Genomic DNA, 14,641 nt, shown 5'->3' with positions numbered 1-14,641 from the left:
ATTACTATTTATACCCCACTCTTCAGCCAAAAGGCTATCAGAGCGGCTTACAAATTGTTAATTAGACATTTACCTGCTTTCAGGCTTACAATCTAAAGAGACAAGACACAAAAGGAGAAGGGAATGGCAGTGGGGAAGGGGGAAAGTCCAGCAGATCTTCTCTCCTTTGGAGGCCTGACCATGACATATGGACAGGAGGGAGGGCCCTTCTTACTCGGATTAGGCCCGATGGAGCTGGCCTGCCCTTCTCTCCCTTTGAATGATGGATGGAATGATGGAAGGAGGGCCTTCTTTTCAGGCAAGGCCTGATGGAGCTGGCCTGCCCTTCTCTTCCTCTGGATAATGGCTTCATTTGTAATATACAGTATAATGTGTGGTGTAGATGTTATTTATAATTTTAGTCTTCCCTCTTTTCAGGGAGCTCAGGATGGGTTAAATGTACTTTTATATAGGAAAACTGAAACAATAATAATGAAACAACTTAAACTCTCCACCACTTGTATTGTTGGGCACATCATTAAAGCAATACCTATTTACTGTGTTATGTCAGTGGATGCTGGTAATCTAATAAATATTTGTGTCTGGCAACTGTTTAAATTTAATTTGGTTGTAGTTTACATAGAATTAGATGAAGGTTTGAGAAATCCACTTCATCTTTCAGGTTTGTTCACTGTATCCATCTTGCCTTTCTTTTTTTGCCAGGATATGAAGGCTATGATTATTACAGTGCCCAAGCCAACAATTCTGCTACTGCTGCCACGTACAACTATGATGCTGGTGCTGTTGCCACAACTACATGGGATGCTTCTAAAGCTAATAATATGACAATGAGTACCGACATGAGCACTGGTATGCCAGTTGTAAATTACAATACTGGGATAGTGGGCACAGAAAACAACGACTCCATTATAGCAAAAATAAACCAGCGTCTGGATATGCTGTCAAAGGAAGGCAGTGGCAGTGCTGGAGAAGGCTTGGAAGATCAGGGAAGGTAAGTTTTTCTTTATCTCTAAAAAAGAAAATATCCATGTTTGTTTTTCTGATAACTTAAATTCTTAAAGTACAAGAACTTTTAGGATTGTATTAATTCTTTATTTATTTACATACTTTAAGTATGTAGTGGCTCAAAATACAGTCCATATGGTTCACATATATACACTGTATCCGCATTATACACGGGTGTGGCTTACGCAGCTTCCAGCATATGTTGGAAGCCTGCGCCGGAAGAAGCCTTGGTGCTCCAGGAAGAGTAATGGGGCGCGCTGCGGGCACGAACCCCATTACCTCTGATGGGGCTTGACCATACATGTATTTTCCCTTACATTGGGGGGGGGGGGGAGTCCGGAACGAATCCCCGTGTAAGGGAAGGGTGCACTGTGTGTTAGTTTCTGATGACATGTTTTTCATGCAAAAGAAGATGAGTTATCATAGGGAGAATCTGTGGTTTAATCTTGTTTGAGACAACAGTTATCAATGAGATTTCAAACAGATTACATATTGCATTTTTCCTTATCTAATGACCAATACAGCCTTTTAGCTGAACCAATCATTTCCTATCTTTATTTTGCACAGTATGAACCCTCCTAAGAAAAAATGTTATATGACTTTCAAATCTTTTAAGAGTACCCTTTTCAGCTGACAAGAAGGAAGCTTTCCTAACATTTCTAAAAGATTTTCCTTCTAATTTACTAATTTCCAATCTATTAAACATGGAAAGGTGTTTGATACATAGAAATATGTTTGATACAGGGTGTGGCCAATGTTGTCCTTTAAGCCAATATTGTCTGTTCTGATTGGCAGTAGCTCTCTAAGCTGACAAGCACAGGTTGTTCCCATCCTTGCTTCCTGAGATCCTGTATTTGAAAATGCCAAAGACTGGGAACTTTTGCATGCAAAACATATACTACATCACTAAATTATTTATTTATTTATTTATATCCCACTCTTTTCCCAGGAATGGGACTCAAAGTGGCTTCACAGCATTAAAAACAGTACAATTAATAACATATTTAAAAAGTACATTAAAATTAAATTATAATGATAAATTATAGCTCTTTTATAGAAAGTAAATAAATAAACTTCAAACATTGGAATTCATAGCTCTGTCAGTTCTCCCAACTAAACTGTCTATAATTTCTGACTGGATTTTTCACTTATAATACAGCTCTTTCAGATTTGAGTCTTTTGAGTCCTATGACTCTAGAGCCTCGGTGCCTGACCGTGATTTGTACAGAATCAACTATGACTATAATGAAGTTGGATCAGATCGGAATGATTCTTTTGGATGTCACTACGATGCTGCTGGTAACCCACAAGAACAGGCACAGAACAGAGCAAACAACTATAGCTTTGCTAGAGGCAGGGCACAGAACCGAGGACGTCCCAACACTTTCAGTCGTGACCGCTTCATGCCATCAAGTACAGAACGACTCTCTACACGATGGAATGAGATTAATTACATGGGCGGAAGGAATATGGGAGGATCTGGATCTAACAGACCTCCATCGCTCTTTTCTCAAGACTTCATTCCTGAATATAGAGATTATGGTGATTATGGAGACTGTGGTGACTATGGGGAATTTGGCAACTATGGGGATTATGATTATGGCATGATGGGAACACCAGGAATGGGAGTAGGAAGGTTTCCCAGGAACATATCCTATGGCTTCAGCAGATCATATGGCAGAGTAAGTTTAACATGATAACATTAAGATCTGTTACATTTATACCTATTTCGTGTGTGTCTGTGTGTGTGTGTGAAACAGATTGCTTTAGCTGTTAACAGAAAGGTGCTTATATTTATCTTATGATTGGCAGGAAACGATAGGAGAAATTTTTTCTGTCATTTGGGGTTGAGAATAAATGTGTGAGAAAAGTGCTTACTTGGAAGAGGAGGAAGCATGGATATTGTTTGGTTCATTACCTTCCCCTGAAGAGATGGTGTTACAGGCTTTTGTGGAAGATAACATTATGGTCAGGATCCTTATGACAGTACTTCTCAAGTTCTCTGATGTGTGGGACCAGCAAACCCCCCCCCCCCCAATTTATCAAGGAATAGCACTAAATTTGTGTGCATTGGGTACAATTATTTCTTCTTTTTTCTGGAAATGCTAGATACTAACAGCAAATGGCTCAGGTAGTGGCACTGGTCCTGGGAACAACACTTTGAGTAGCACTACTTTAGGGCCATTCTTGCCTCCCTGGGCAGGGAGTTCCACAGTCCAGGGGCTGCCACTGAGAAGGCCTTCTCTTGCGTCCCCACCAACTGTACTTCTGATGGTGGTAAGACTGAGAAAAGGGCCTCTCCTGAAGATCTCAGAGCCCAGACCAGTTCATACATGGAGATACTGTCTGCCAAATACCGTCGACCTGAGCCATATAGGGCTTTATAGGTCATAACCAGCACTTTGAATTGTGCCGTGAAACAGACTGTAAGCCAGTGAAGCCAGGGCATTGTGTAGGCTCTGTAACCTGCACCAGTTAACAGCCTGGATGCAGCTCTTTACACCAGATGCAGTTTCTGAACACTCTTCAAAGGCAACCCCAAATAGAGCACATTACAGTAATCCAAGCAGGATGTAACTAAGACATGGACCACCAAGGCAAGATCCGGCATTTCAAGGAATGGATGCAGTTGGCGCACAAGTTTTAAACATGCAAAAGCACTCCTGGTCACCACTGATACTTGGGCTTCCAGGCTCAGCACTGAATCCAGAAGTACCCCCAAACTGCAAACCTGTGTCTTCAGGAGGCGTGTAACCCCATTTAACACAGGCTGTATCCCTATTCCCTGATCTGCCTTCTGACTGACTGGGAACACCTCTGTCTTCTCTGGATTAAGTTTCAATTTATTTGCCCTCATCCAGTCCATTACTGATGATGAACACCAGTTTAGGACTGGTTTATGTACTTTTTTATTTTTTAATTACATTTTATTAATAGAAATACAGAAGTACAAAATAAGTAGAAAAAAGAAAACAAAAAGAGAAAGGAGGAAAAAAGAGGGAAAGAAAAGAAAAAAAATTAAAAGGAACTTCCTTTCTCCACCACAATTCTGGTATATCTTCATGCTTCATAAATAACGTCACCGTTAACAGTTAGTTACATAAATTCAAACATCTTCACTTAAGTCTCATAATCCTAACACTTAACTACCTATACTTATAGTAAAATCTTCTTATAGATTCAGTAACTACTTTAAATTATTTAAAACATATTCAGTCTTTAAATCCCCAACACATTTTTCACCATATTTCTTGCTTATATATGTTATCATCTGTTCCCAGCTTTGTACAAAGATATCCTTATTATTCATCCTCATAAGACATGTCAGTTTTTCTAAATTAGCCAATTCCAATAATTAATTAGCCAGTCTTGCAGTGTTGGAATAGAAGGATTTTTGCACATTCTAGCATATTCTAACCTTGCAGCTATTATCATGTAAAATAACAATCTTTTGATTTGTTCATATTTATATCATTCTCTTATCATAGTTAGTAAATATAATTCTGGGGTCATTTTTATTTTCACATTCAAAATTTTTTCAATCTGCATGTATTTTCCAGAAATGTTTAGCTTTTTTACAGGTCCACCATTGATGATAAAAGTATCCAATTTCATTCTGGCATTTCCAACAATTTGGGCTCATTTTTTAAATACATTTTTGATAATTTTGCCGGCAATAAATGCCATCTATGATGCAATTTTAAAATATTTTCTCTTATATTTTGCGCCAATGAAATTTTACTTGCGCTTTTCCAGACCTTTTCCCATTTTGTCTATATCTATATTATGGCCGATATTTTTTGCCCATTGAATCATGGTCTCCTTAATGAATTCTTCCTCTGTTTCCCATTTTAATAATATTTTGTATATGTCAGGGATGATGGGAGTTGTGGCTCTTCACCTGGCCTGGAACTCACCACCTGGTTGTGCACCACGCTGACCAGTTTTGGCCAGTTGTTATATCTTTGCAAGAGTTGCAGAGAACAGGCTGAAGACCCCGACAAACTCTCCAAGCCTTCTCACTCTTGCTTCCACAGAAGTCTTCACCCTTCTTCACCAGGGTCCTGCTGGTTCTTGTAGCTTCACCCAAGACACCAGACAACTCAGTAGTCTTATATAAAAGATCTACTTTATTCTACTATATACACAGCTCCAAACAATACTCAACTCCTCACTCTGCAATCCACTACTACTACCCACTCTACTATCCACACAATGCACTGGGATCTATAGTCATTATTATAGCCAAATCATGGTACCACCTACTGTGGTCTGTTTCCACCCAGTAGGCGTGTACATTATTCCCATTGGTTCTCCTTGTTCATCCCACAATTAATGATTTCATCATCTCAGCGTTGACCACTTAACAATTGTCAGGTGTGTCCAATTATTCACTATGCATTTCTTGTCCTTGGCACTCAGTACTTGTTAATTGTATTACTATTCACACCTGTGTGGTTCTCAATTGGCTTCTGCTGAGTCACTCTGACTCTCACATACAAGTTTTATTTCTCTTACTGTATAACCCATGTGGCTTTTTCCTTGACAGTATATTTTTCATTAACTAAGATTTTTTCTAATTCTGTTACATTTCTTTCTATCCCATTTTTTTTTATTTCTATTTTTAATTTTTCCCTTAATTGTCTAAAATAATAACCAATGGCCCTTAAATCCTTTTTCTTCCAATTCTTCTTGCGTTAGAATTTGAATTTGATCATTCTGATATTTAATTAAATCGCCAAATTTCCATCTATTCTCCATAAAATTTTCTTTGCTATACATAGCCTCATGTGGAAAGATCCAGATCAGTGTTTTTGGTGAACATCTTTCCTTATACATCTTCCATACTTTTAATCAGGGTTTCCTAATAAAATGATTGTTAAAATCTCCATTTAATTTTTCTTTTTCAAACCGTAAATAAATGTGCCATCCGAATCTTAACCCTTCCCCTTCCAAATTTAATAAATTTGTATTTTCCAAATTCATCCAGTCTTGAATCCAAACTAAACATGCTGCTCTGTAATATAATTTTAAATTTGATAATCCAAATCCTCCCCTTTCTTTGATATCCTGTAATGTTGTTATTTTAATTGTTGGTTTCCTTCCTGCCCAGATATATCTCGAGATTTCTTTTTGCCAGTCATTGAAGACTTTCTCAATATAGATTATGGGGATCGTTTGAAATAAATATAGAAATTTCGGGAGTACATTCATTTTTATGGATGCAATTTTCCCGTTTAATGACAATTTTAAATCCTTCCATTTCATTAGGTACCTTTTAATAATAATAATAATAATAATAATAATAATAATAATGATTTCTAGCCCGCCAAATCACGAAGAATCCAGGCGGGTTACAACAATAAAATACATCAAATTACAATAGAGTAAAAAAAAAATCAAACCCTAGACCTATCCCCCCCATTCCCAGTACTAAAACAGAATTAAACAGTAACAGTATAAAAACATTAAAACATTTTTAAAAATTGGCAGAAAGATATGCGGTGAAGAATAGGTAGATGAGGGGACAAATATATCTCTATATCTGGGGAGGGTGACTAAGTTGGAAAGGCCTGCTGGAAGAGATCCGTCTTAAGTGCTTTCTTAAAAGCTGTCAGAGTGGAAATGTGACGGATCTCCTCTGGCAGGTCGTTCCATAGTTTAGGAGCAGTAGTAGAAAAGGCCCTCTGGGAAACTGATTTTAGCCTAGATTTTTTTGGCTGTAGTACATTTCTTCCAGAGGACCTTAGTGTGTGGGGCGGACAATAGGGAAGAAGGCGTTCCCTCAAGTACTCTGGGCCCAAGCCATGTAGGGCTTTAAAGTTAATCACCAACACCTTGTACTTTGCCCGGAAACTAATAGGCAGCCAGTGCAGGGACTTCAAGACCGGTGTTATATGGTCATTCCTAGAAGTTCCCATGATCAATCTGGCTGCCATATTTTGTACCAACTGAAGTTTCCGAACTTGGCACAAGGGTAGCCCCAAGTAGAGCGCATTACAGAAGTCCAGTCGAGAGGTTACCAGTGCGTGTACTACTGTTTCCAGGTCCCTTGGCTCCTGGAAGGGGCACAGTTGGAGTATCAGACGAAGCTGATAGCAGGCGCTCTTGACTGTCGCATCCACCTGAGCTGTCAGTTGGAGCGACGAGTTAAGGAGCACCCCCAAGCTGCGGACAGAGTCTTTCAGGGGAAGTGTGACCCCATCCAGAACTGACTGACAAAACTCCATTCTTGGATTCAGGGTTCCTCTGTAGCAAGTACCTCCGTCTTACCTGGATTCAGTTTGAGTCGGTTTTCCCTCATCCAGTCCTTTTGATTTCCCCCCAAATTTTCTCATAATTATTTTTGAATAAGTCTGAATTTTTCCCTGTTAATGTAATTCCCAGATATATATATATATATTTTACTAACAGAGAAGGCTGTCCTCTCCGCCATTTTCCTTTCTTCTATTTTTGTCATATTTTTAGTTATTTTTAGTTAGTTAGTTTTAGTTAGCTATTTATTTATCCTTAGGCCTGAAATATTTTCAAATTCCAACAAATACTTATTTAATGTTTCCAGATTTTCTAATGGATCTACTAGAGTTAAAGCTAAGTCATTGCCAAATGCCCTGATCTTAAATTCTTTTTTTTTCTTTTTTTTAGTTTTGATTCCTTTAATTTCTTTCTTGTTTCTTAGATTTCCAAATAGCGATTCAATCACACATATGAATAAAAGCGGAGATAATGGGCATCCCTGTCTAGTACCTCTGTATATGGGAAATTGCTCTGTCTTTTCCCCATTTATTACAATTTTGGCAGATTGAGAATTATATATTGCTTGAATCCACTTTGTAAAATTGTTTCCCACCCTTCATCTTCTCTACGCACACCATCATCATCATCATCATCATTAAATTTTATTTGTATACCATTTTTCCAAGAGCAAAACGGTTTACAGACTACTAAAACTGTTACAGACCATCTTATAAAAAAAATAGATAAAATCCAGTATACAATTACACAAAACACCATCATTCACAGGGTAGGCAGAGAATCGATGACATCAAGAACACTCACTTCATTCTGGGGGGGGGGGGAAGGCTTGACAAAAAAGAAAGGTTTTAAGCCTCTTTTAAAATGTTTCTAGGGGGGTCATGAGATGGAGCTCCTCGGGGAGACTATTCCAAATCCGCTGGGCCCCCATAAATTTCCAATTTACACAGTCAAATGCCTTTTCTATATCCAAAAACATTAAGGCTATTTGTTTGTCTGGATGTTTGTCTGCATATTCTATAACATTCAAAATTATTCTCAAATTATCTCTTATATATCTACCTGGAAGAAATCCTCATTGTTCCTCTCCAATCCAGCTAAAATATAAGAGAAAATTTAATAATCTAAATTTAATAAAGATATGGATTTATAATTTTTTGGTTCTAATTTACCTCTATTTTCTTTTGGTATTAAACAAATGTTTGCATCCTTCCATGTGTTTGGTATATTTGAAAACAACAGTGAGTTGACTACTTTCTGCAATGAGGAACTAATCTGTTCCAAAATTTTTTTTTAATAAATGGTTGTAAAACCATCAGGCCCAGGAACTTTATTAATTTTGAGCTTTTTTATGGCCTCTTCTATTTCCACTTTACTTATCGGTTTATTTAATTTTTTCCTATGATCCTCTTGAATTTCTTTAGGATTCCATTTGTTTAGAAAATTTTGTATGACCTCTAAATTAACTTCTTTTTCTTTATGTAGATTTTTGAAAAAATCACAAAATATCTTTTTAATCTCCTTTTGTTTAGTTACTATTTTGTTTCCTTGTCCTTTGATTTGTGTAATCCTAGATTTTTCTGTTTTTTCCCTTAATCTGTATGATAACCATTTGTCTGCTTTGTTTGCCTGTTCAAAATACTTTTGTCTTGCCATCATTAATTTCTTTCTAATTTCTGTTGTTAATATTAAATCTAATTGTTTTTTAAGCATTTTAATTTCATTTTGGATTGCTACCATTTTTTGTTTCGTCATTTCTAGTTTCATTTCCCTTTCCTTAACAATTATTGAATTTTGATCTGACTTATGTCTTGCTCGTGATTTCATATGCAATACATTTTTACATAGTAATTTCGAGACAAAACACATATCAATGTGGGAATAGGAATCATGTCTAGGTGAATAAAAAGTAAATTCTTTGGTGTCTCCATATTTAAGTCTCCAAATACCTTGTAATTTAAAAAAATTCTATTAAATAAAAAAAAACTCTTAGGTAGTTTTCCCTGCAACATTCTCTTTCTTTTACTCGATTTTCTGTCCATTTTCGGATCTACCACTCCATTCCAATCTCCAATCATCAGTATTTTATCATACTCATATTCCATCATTCCATTTTTCAGCTTTCTATAGAATTTATTCTTATTTTCAGTAGGATCATATATTCCAGCAATCATTATTTTATGTTCCTGTAATAACATTTCAATTCCTATGAAATGTCCTTCATCATCAGAAAATAATTGTTTGGCCATAATTGTTGATTTAACATATACAAACTCTTCTCCAAATTTTTTATTTTTCAAATATTTTTCCTCCCCCTTCTTAATTTTTGTTTCTTGTAAACAGATTATATCATTATTTAATTTTTCCAAATAATGAAAAATCTTACTTTGTTTTGGTGCCGAATTAATTCCTTTTACGTTCCATGAAATGATATTCATTTTTTTGTTTTAAATTTTTAACTAAACTTATTATTTCAATTTTTTTTTGTTTTCTATTTTTAATTTTAATTTTAGTTTCCCACCAATTCAAATTCAATTATAACAATTATATATATCTTATTTTCAAATTTGTATCAACTTTAATTCAGAGCTCAATGTCCTTTAAATCGTCACTTCTTCAATTCTCTCCCCCAGTTGCTCCTTGTGGGTCTTCTTCAAAACTTTCCTCTCCTCCTGTATCTACTGGTGTTGGACTTTCATTTCTTCTTTCTCATTCTCTGTCATCTTGGTCATTCTTTTCCAGTTCTTTTCTATGTCTCACCCAGAAGTCTTTGGCTTTGTCTAGGGAGTTTATCTTATACCATCTATCGGAATGATACTCCCTCTGTTTTTTCCCATCTGTAAGAAATTCCATATCTTTTTAATTAGCTGACCAAGAGGCTGTAGTCTCGTCGTTTCCTCAGTAGTCTCAAGGGAATATCCCTATAAATTTTGACTTGGCAATCTCCAATTTTTAATTCCTTTTCAAAGTCTCTTTGCAGAATCATATCCCGGAGTTTTCTACACCCAAATTGAATTACGATGTCCCGTGGCAATTTTCCCCCCGCAGCCCAGGATGAGGAGATTCAGAAAATTCTGTCGATCTCCCATTCTATAAGATTTTTGTCTAAATCTGTAATTTCTTCCAAAAGAACGATAATTTTTTATACAAGTCCTCATCCTTTTCCTCCTTCAAACATCTTAATTTCAATGAGCTTTTTCTCTTTTTCAAATCCATTAAATCTCTTTCATCTTGTGCTTTTAATTGTTCATATGTCAGTCTATCTGTCTTGTCTTCCAGATCTTTTACATTCCCTTCCATTTATTCTATTGTTGCGTCCAGCTTTTTTAGATCATTTACAATCTGGTCCATAGTTTTATTCATCTCTCTCAGTTCAGATTTTACATCAGTCTGTAAATCTTTCATTTCCTCCCTCATTTCCATTTGCCACTTGGCTGTTATATTTTTAAATTCCTCTAGAACATTTGACTGGTCATTTCCTCTATTATTAAAGTCCATAGATAGTCTCATATATAATTTGGACTGATTTCTGGTATTCATCTTAAGATGTTAAATGTCTTGTCTTGGTAGTAATTGTTTTGTCTTTCTTATCAATCTGAATCCACAAATTTGACCTTGAGTTTGTAGTCGCCCAGCTGGAGACTCTTACAACAGTCCTTGTATCTCAGCAATGATTTCCAGATATATAATTATAATAACTTTAGTTTCAGGATCCGATATATTAACTATAATTAATCTCCCTTTTTTGTACTTATTTATGTCCAAGAGTTAACATTAGTTCTAGTCCATACATAAGAGAGGGAGAGAGGTTTTGTGAAATATTTATTATTCAATTCCAGTCACAGATCTGTCCAATCTTGTAAAAAGAAAATTTGCCCCTCTCCTTTCCTTGCTTCTAATCTCCTTGCCACAAAGTTATATCTGCTTCAAACCAAAATCGCTTTTTCCCAGCCCTCTTTTCTCCGCTTTAACTTTCACTCTTCTTTCTTTTCCTTTGTGGGAACAGTTCAAGTTCAATGCTTCTCTTTTTCGCAAATATCTATTCTGATATACTATTTCAGTACTACGCACTGTGAGATGCAAATTTTTAAGACTGCGCTTTTGCCCAAGTAATTTTGATGGAGATTTATTAGTGCTGGCAGCAGTGCTTCCTCCGCTCTTATGGTTCACTGCAATTTAAGGCGCAGCTAGTCTGCCCCCGGTCTCCACACTCCCAAGCCTCAGATCTCCGATCCCCTTTGCCTTGCCTTTTCGCCTTCTTTTCCTTACCCTTTCTTCTGGGTTTTTTGGCTGGGGTTGACCTTCGTGAGGCTCTTTGTGAATCCCGTGCCAGGGATCTCGTAAATCAGCAGTCTATAGAATTTATGACTGCCTTTGATGCTGCTCGCAGTGAGAAAGTTTGTAGACCCCTGCAGACTTCTCCTCACACCACCATAGCCAGCACCGGAAGTGTCTGGACTGGTTTATGTACTTTTGATGGCCTTTGTAGAAAGGGATCTTCTTGCACAATCAGTTCCCTGACAGTAGATCAAAGTCAGGGAACCTGATCAGATGGTTGGGCACAGCTCTGTATGGGACCCTTTCCTGGGCTTACTCCTCTCCTCTCTACTATTCTGTAAAGTTATGGCTGCAAAGACTTTTTCTCCACCAGCTCGCAGCAGTATACCAGCCTTATAGTTCTGAAACATTTCACATTTCCTAGATGGTGCTGATGTAGGAAAATATCAAACATTTTTCTTTCAATTTATGTTTCTAGCCTAAGAGAAGAGTTTTCCGTGGCCATCTGGGTGGGCGTTCAGATAATGAAGGTGGATTACATAAGCGAAAGCTGTCCCAAAGTGGAGATGAACCAGACTGCAAACAGGCAAAGACTGAAAGTGAAAGAGATGACTCAGACAATGGTAAAGCTTTTATTATACTCTTGAGAGTTTCAGAAAGGACTAACATGCTAGCTTCTCTTTCTTTGCTATAAGATGAGTGGGCAACCAATAAGAAGATGTTGCTGGACTGCAGGTATACTCATCCTTCCATATTTGCGGTTTTGATATTTGCGGATTTGATTATTCACGGATTTAATTAATATGTTCTCTCTAGGAATATCTCGGTCCTCCAGTGCAACACTATGGTCAACTTTAACAAAATTGCACTGAAAGACCTAAAGATGCCTAGAGAGAATACTTTACTAGACATTTGTAGCTCCTCCAGTGCAGTTCTATGGTCAGTGTCTGTTGAACGTTGATCACAGAGTTGCACTGGAGGACTTAGACATTCCTAGAGAAGTGTCCTCTCAGGTAAAACATGGTGTTTTTGTTATTTGCGGTTTTTCCATATTCACAGGGGTCTTGTATCCCTAACCCTAGTGAATATGGAGGGACAAGTGTATCATCATCTTTCATCATGGATATGCTTACTGGGAGTTGTACTCCCACAACATTTGGAAGACCACAATGTCACCTCCTGGGATAAGGCCAACAAATGTGTCTTCTTACCACTTTATCGTTGTCATTGTAAAACCTTTTAAGTACTACTGTGAAATACTGTATTGTCAGTTCTCCAAAGACATTGATACCCTCAATCCCTTTAGTGGGATGAAGAAGAATTGAGAGAATATGCTCTAAAAAGTCATGTTCACATTGGCTAAGAAGCAGTCTTCCAATTTAAATGTAGCTTCCTCCTGAACAGTAGCTCTGTTCTAGATCAGTGCTTTCTTTATGTTGTGCAGAATTGGAATGTTTTTCTGACAGTTGTTAAATGTCTCTTGTGCATTTAGCAGATGATGGAGAAGGAGAAGACAAATTAGGAGATGAAGGAGACAAAGGTGTAAGTAATTTTCTTCAAAACTCTTTAACATAAGAAAATATGTGACTTAAAAGAAACCATGTCCTATGAGGAATGACTTAGGGAGCTGAGGATGTTTAGCCTGGAGAAAAGAAGGTTAAGAGGTGATATGATAGCCCTGTTTAAATATTTGAAGGAATGTCATATTGAGGCGGGAGGAAGCTTGTTTTCTGCTGCTCCAGAGAACAGGACCCGGAAAAATGGATGCAAACTGCAGGAAAAGAGATTCCACCTCAACATTAGGAGAAACTTCCTGACAGTAAGGGCTGTTCGACAGTGGAACACACTCCCTTGGAGTGTAGTGGAGTCTCCTTCTTTGGAGGCCTTTAAGCAGAGGCTGGATGGTCATCTGTCAGGGATGCTTTGACTGAGATTTCCTGCATGGCAGGGGAGTTAGACTGGATGGCCCTTGTGGTCTCTTCCAACTCTACGATTCTTTGATTCTATGAACATATTTTTCCAGTGTGTGTGTTAGTTTCTTATTAACTAAGTTACTTAAGCTTAATCTTAGAATGACAGTAGCTCATATTGTAAGTTTTTCTTTCTGTCTTCTCATCCTGGGGCTAGAAGTGTTAAGCCTGCTAGACAGGAACTGTTTTCCTTAAACCATAGTAAAATGCTTTATCGAACATTTCTCTGGATGTATTTTCAAGGCAAATAATGTGCTCAAGAATTCTAAAGCATTGAAAACTGACAAGAAATTTGTGCCTTTAAAGAACAAGAAAAAAATGTTTACCTTAAAAGAACAAAGAACAATAAATATTGCTACTTTCCTACACTAGAGTAGACCACCATGGTCATACCTAGAGGCTAATCCATTATCTGAGCATGTCCAACATGACTTGTTTTGTGAGAGAGTTGATGTCTTAAAGGAGAGAAAGTAAGTCTCAGGCTTTAATGAACTCTCCTGTACACAAGACATACTGTATAGCTGCATTGATTTATCTAAACACATTTCTCCTTGATATCTCACTCTTTCTCTTGTTTAATCCCAGTTACAATATTTTAATATCAGGGAACTCAATAAATGCAGTATTGACCTGATGGAATTTAATATTGTATACACTTTAGAACTGAGAAGAAAATTCACAAATCCTGAAATTCAACCTGCTATTAATATCTTGAATTACTTGCTGTCAAACTGGTGGCGCAGTGGTTAAATGCCTGTACTGCAGCCACTCACTCAAAACCATAAGGTTGCGAGTTCAATACCAGCGAAAGGGCTCAGGCTTGCATCTTTCCGAGGTTGCTAAAATGAGTACCCAGATTGTTGGGGGCAATTAGTATACAGTTGTAAACTGCTTAGACACTGTTAGTTCAGTATGAAGCAGTATATAAATGAAGCAGTTTGTTTTGTTTTTTTTTGTTTGATATCAGACAAGGAGCAAAATCCAATAGTGACTATGCTGGCACACTTCCTGTTTGAGCAGTCGTACTTTTTCAAAGCCTGCACAAGGAAATGTTTACTGTCTTCTTGCATGAGCATTTCTCCTAGTTGACACAGCTTCCGTGAATTAAGACAACCAGTGAATGGTCCACAAGA

General features: G+C 37.2%; 1 protein-coding gene across 8 annotated transcripts in view; it reads left to right on the top strand.

The window, feature by feature from the left end:
- The window catches only part of AKAP8 (A-kinase anchoring protein 8), a 42,706-nt gene that overhangs the window by 13,890 nt on the left and 14,175 nt on the right, over nucleotides 1-14,641 (top strand). For 5 of the 8 annotated variants that reach the window (XR_006102109.1, XR_006102110.1, XR_006102108.1 and 2 more), the window contains exons 4-7: nucleotides 703-991; nucleotides 2,165-2,687; nucleotides 12,017-12,161; nucleotides 13,031-13,080. Coding sequence is in view for 5 of the 8 variants with exons in the window: in XM_042451175.1 (XP_042307109.1) it covers nucleotides 703-991; nucleotides 2,165-2,687; nucleotides 12,017-12,161; nucleotides 13,031-13,080 (1,007 nt within the window). In the remaining 3 variants the exon portion in view is untranslated. The remainder of the gene's footprint in view (nucleotides 1-702; nucleotides 992-2,164; nucleotides 2,688-12,016; nucleotides 12,162-13,030; nucleotides 13,081-14,641) is intronic. The other 3 variants (XM_042451178.1, XM_042451176.1, XM_042451177.1) reach the window with 3 other exon arrangements.

This window comes from Sceloporus undulatus, chromosome 2 (genome assembly GCF_019175285.1).
Source record: "Sceloporus undulatus isolate JIND9_A2432 ecotype Alabama chromosome 2, SceUnd_v1.1, whole genome shotgun sequence".
NCBI classification, from domain to species: Eukaryota; Metazoa; Chordata; class Lepidosauria; order Squamata; family Phrynosomatidae; genus Sceloporus; species Sceloporus undulatus.
This window is presented reverse-complemented; position numbering and strand designations above follow the sequence as displayed.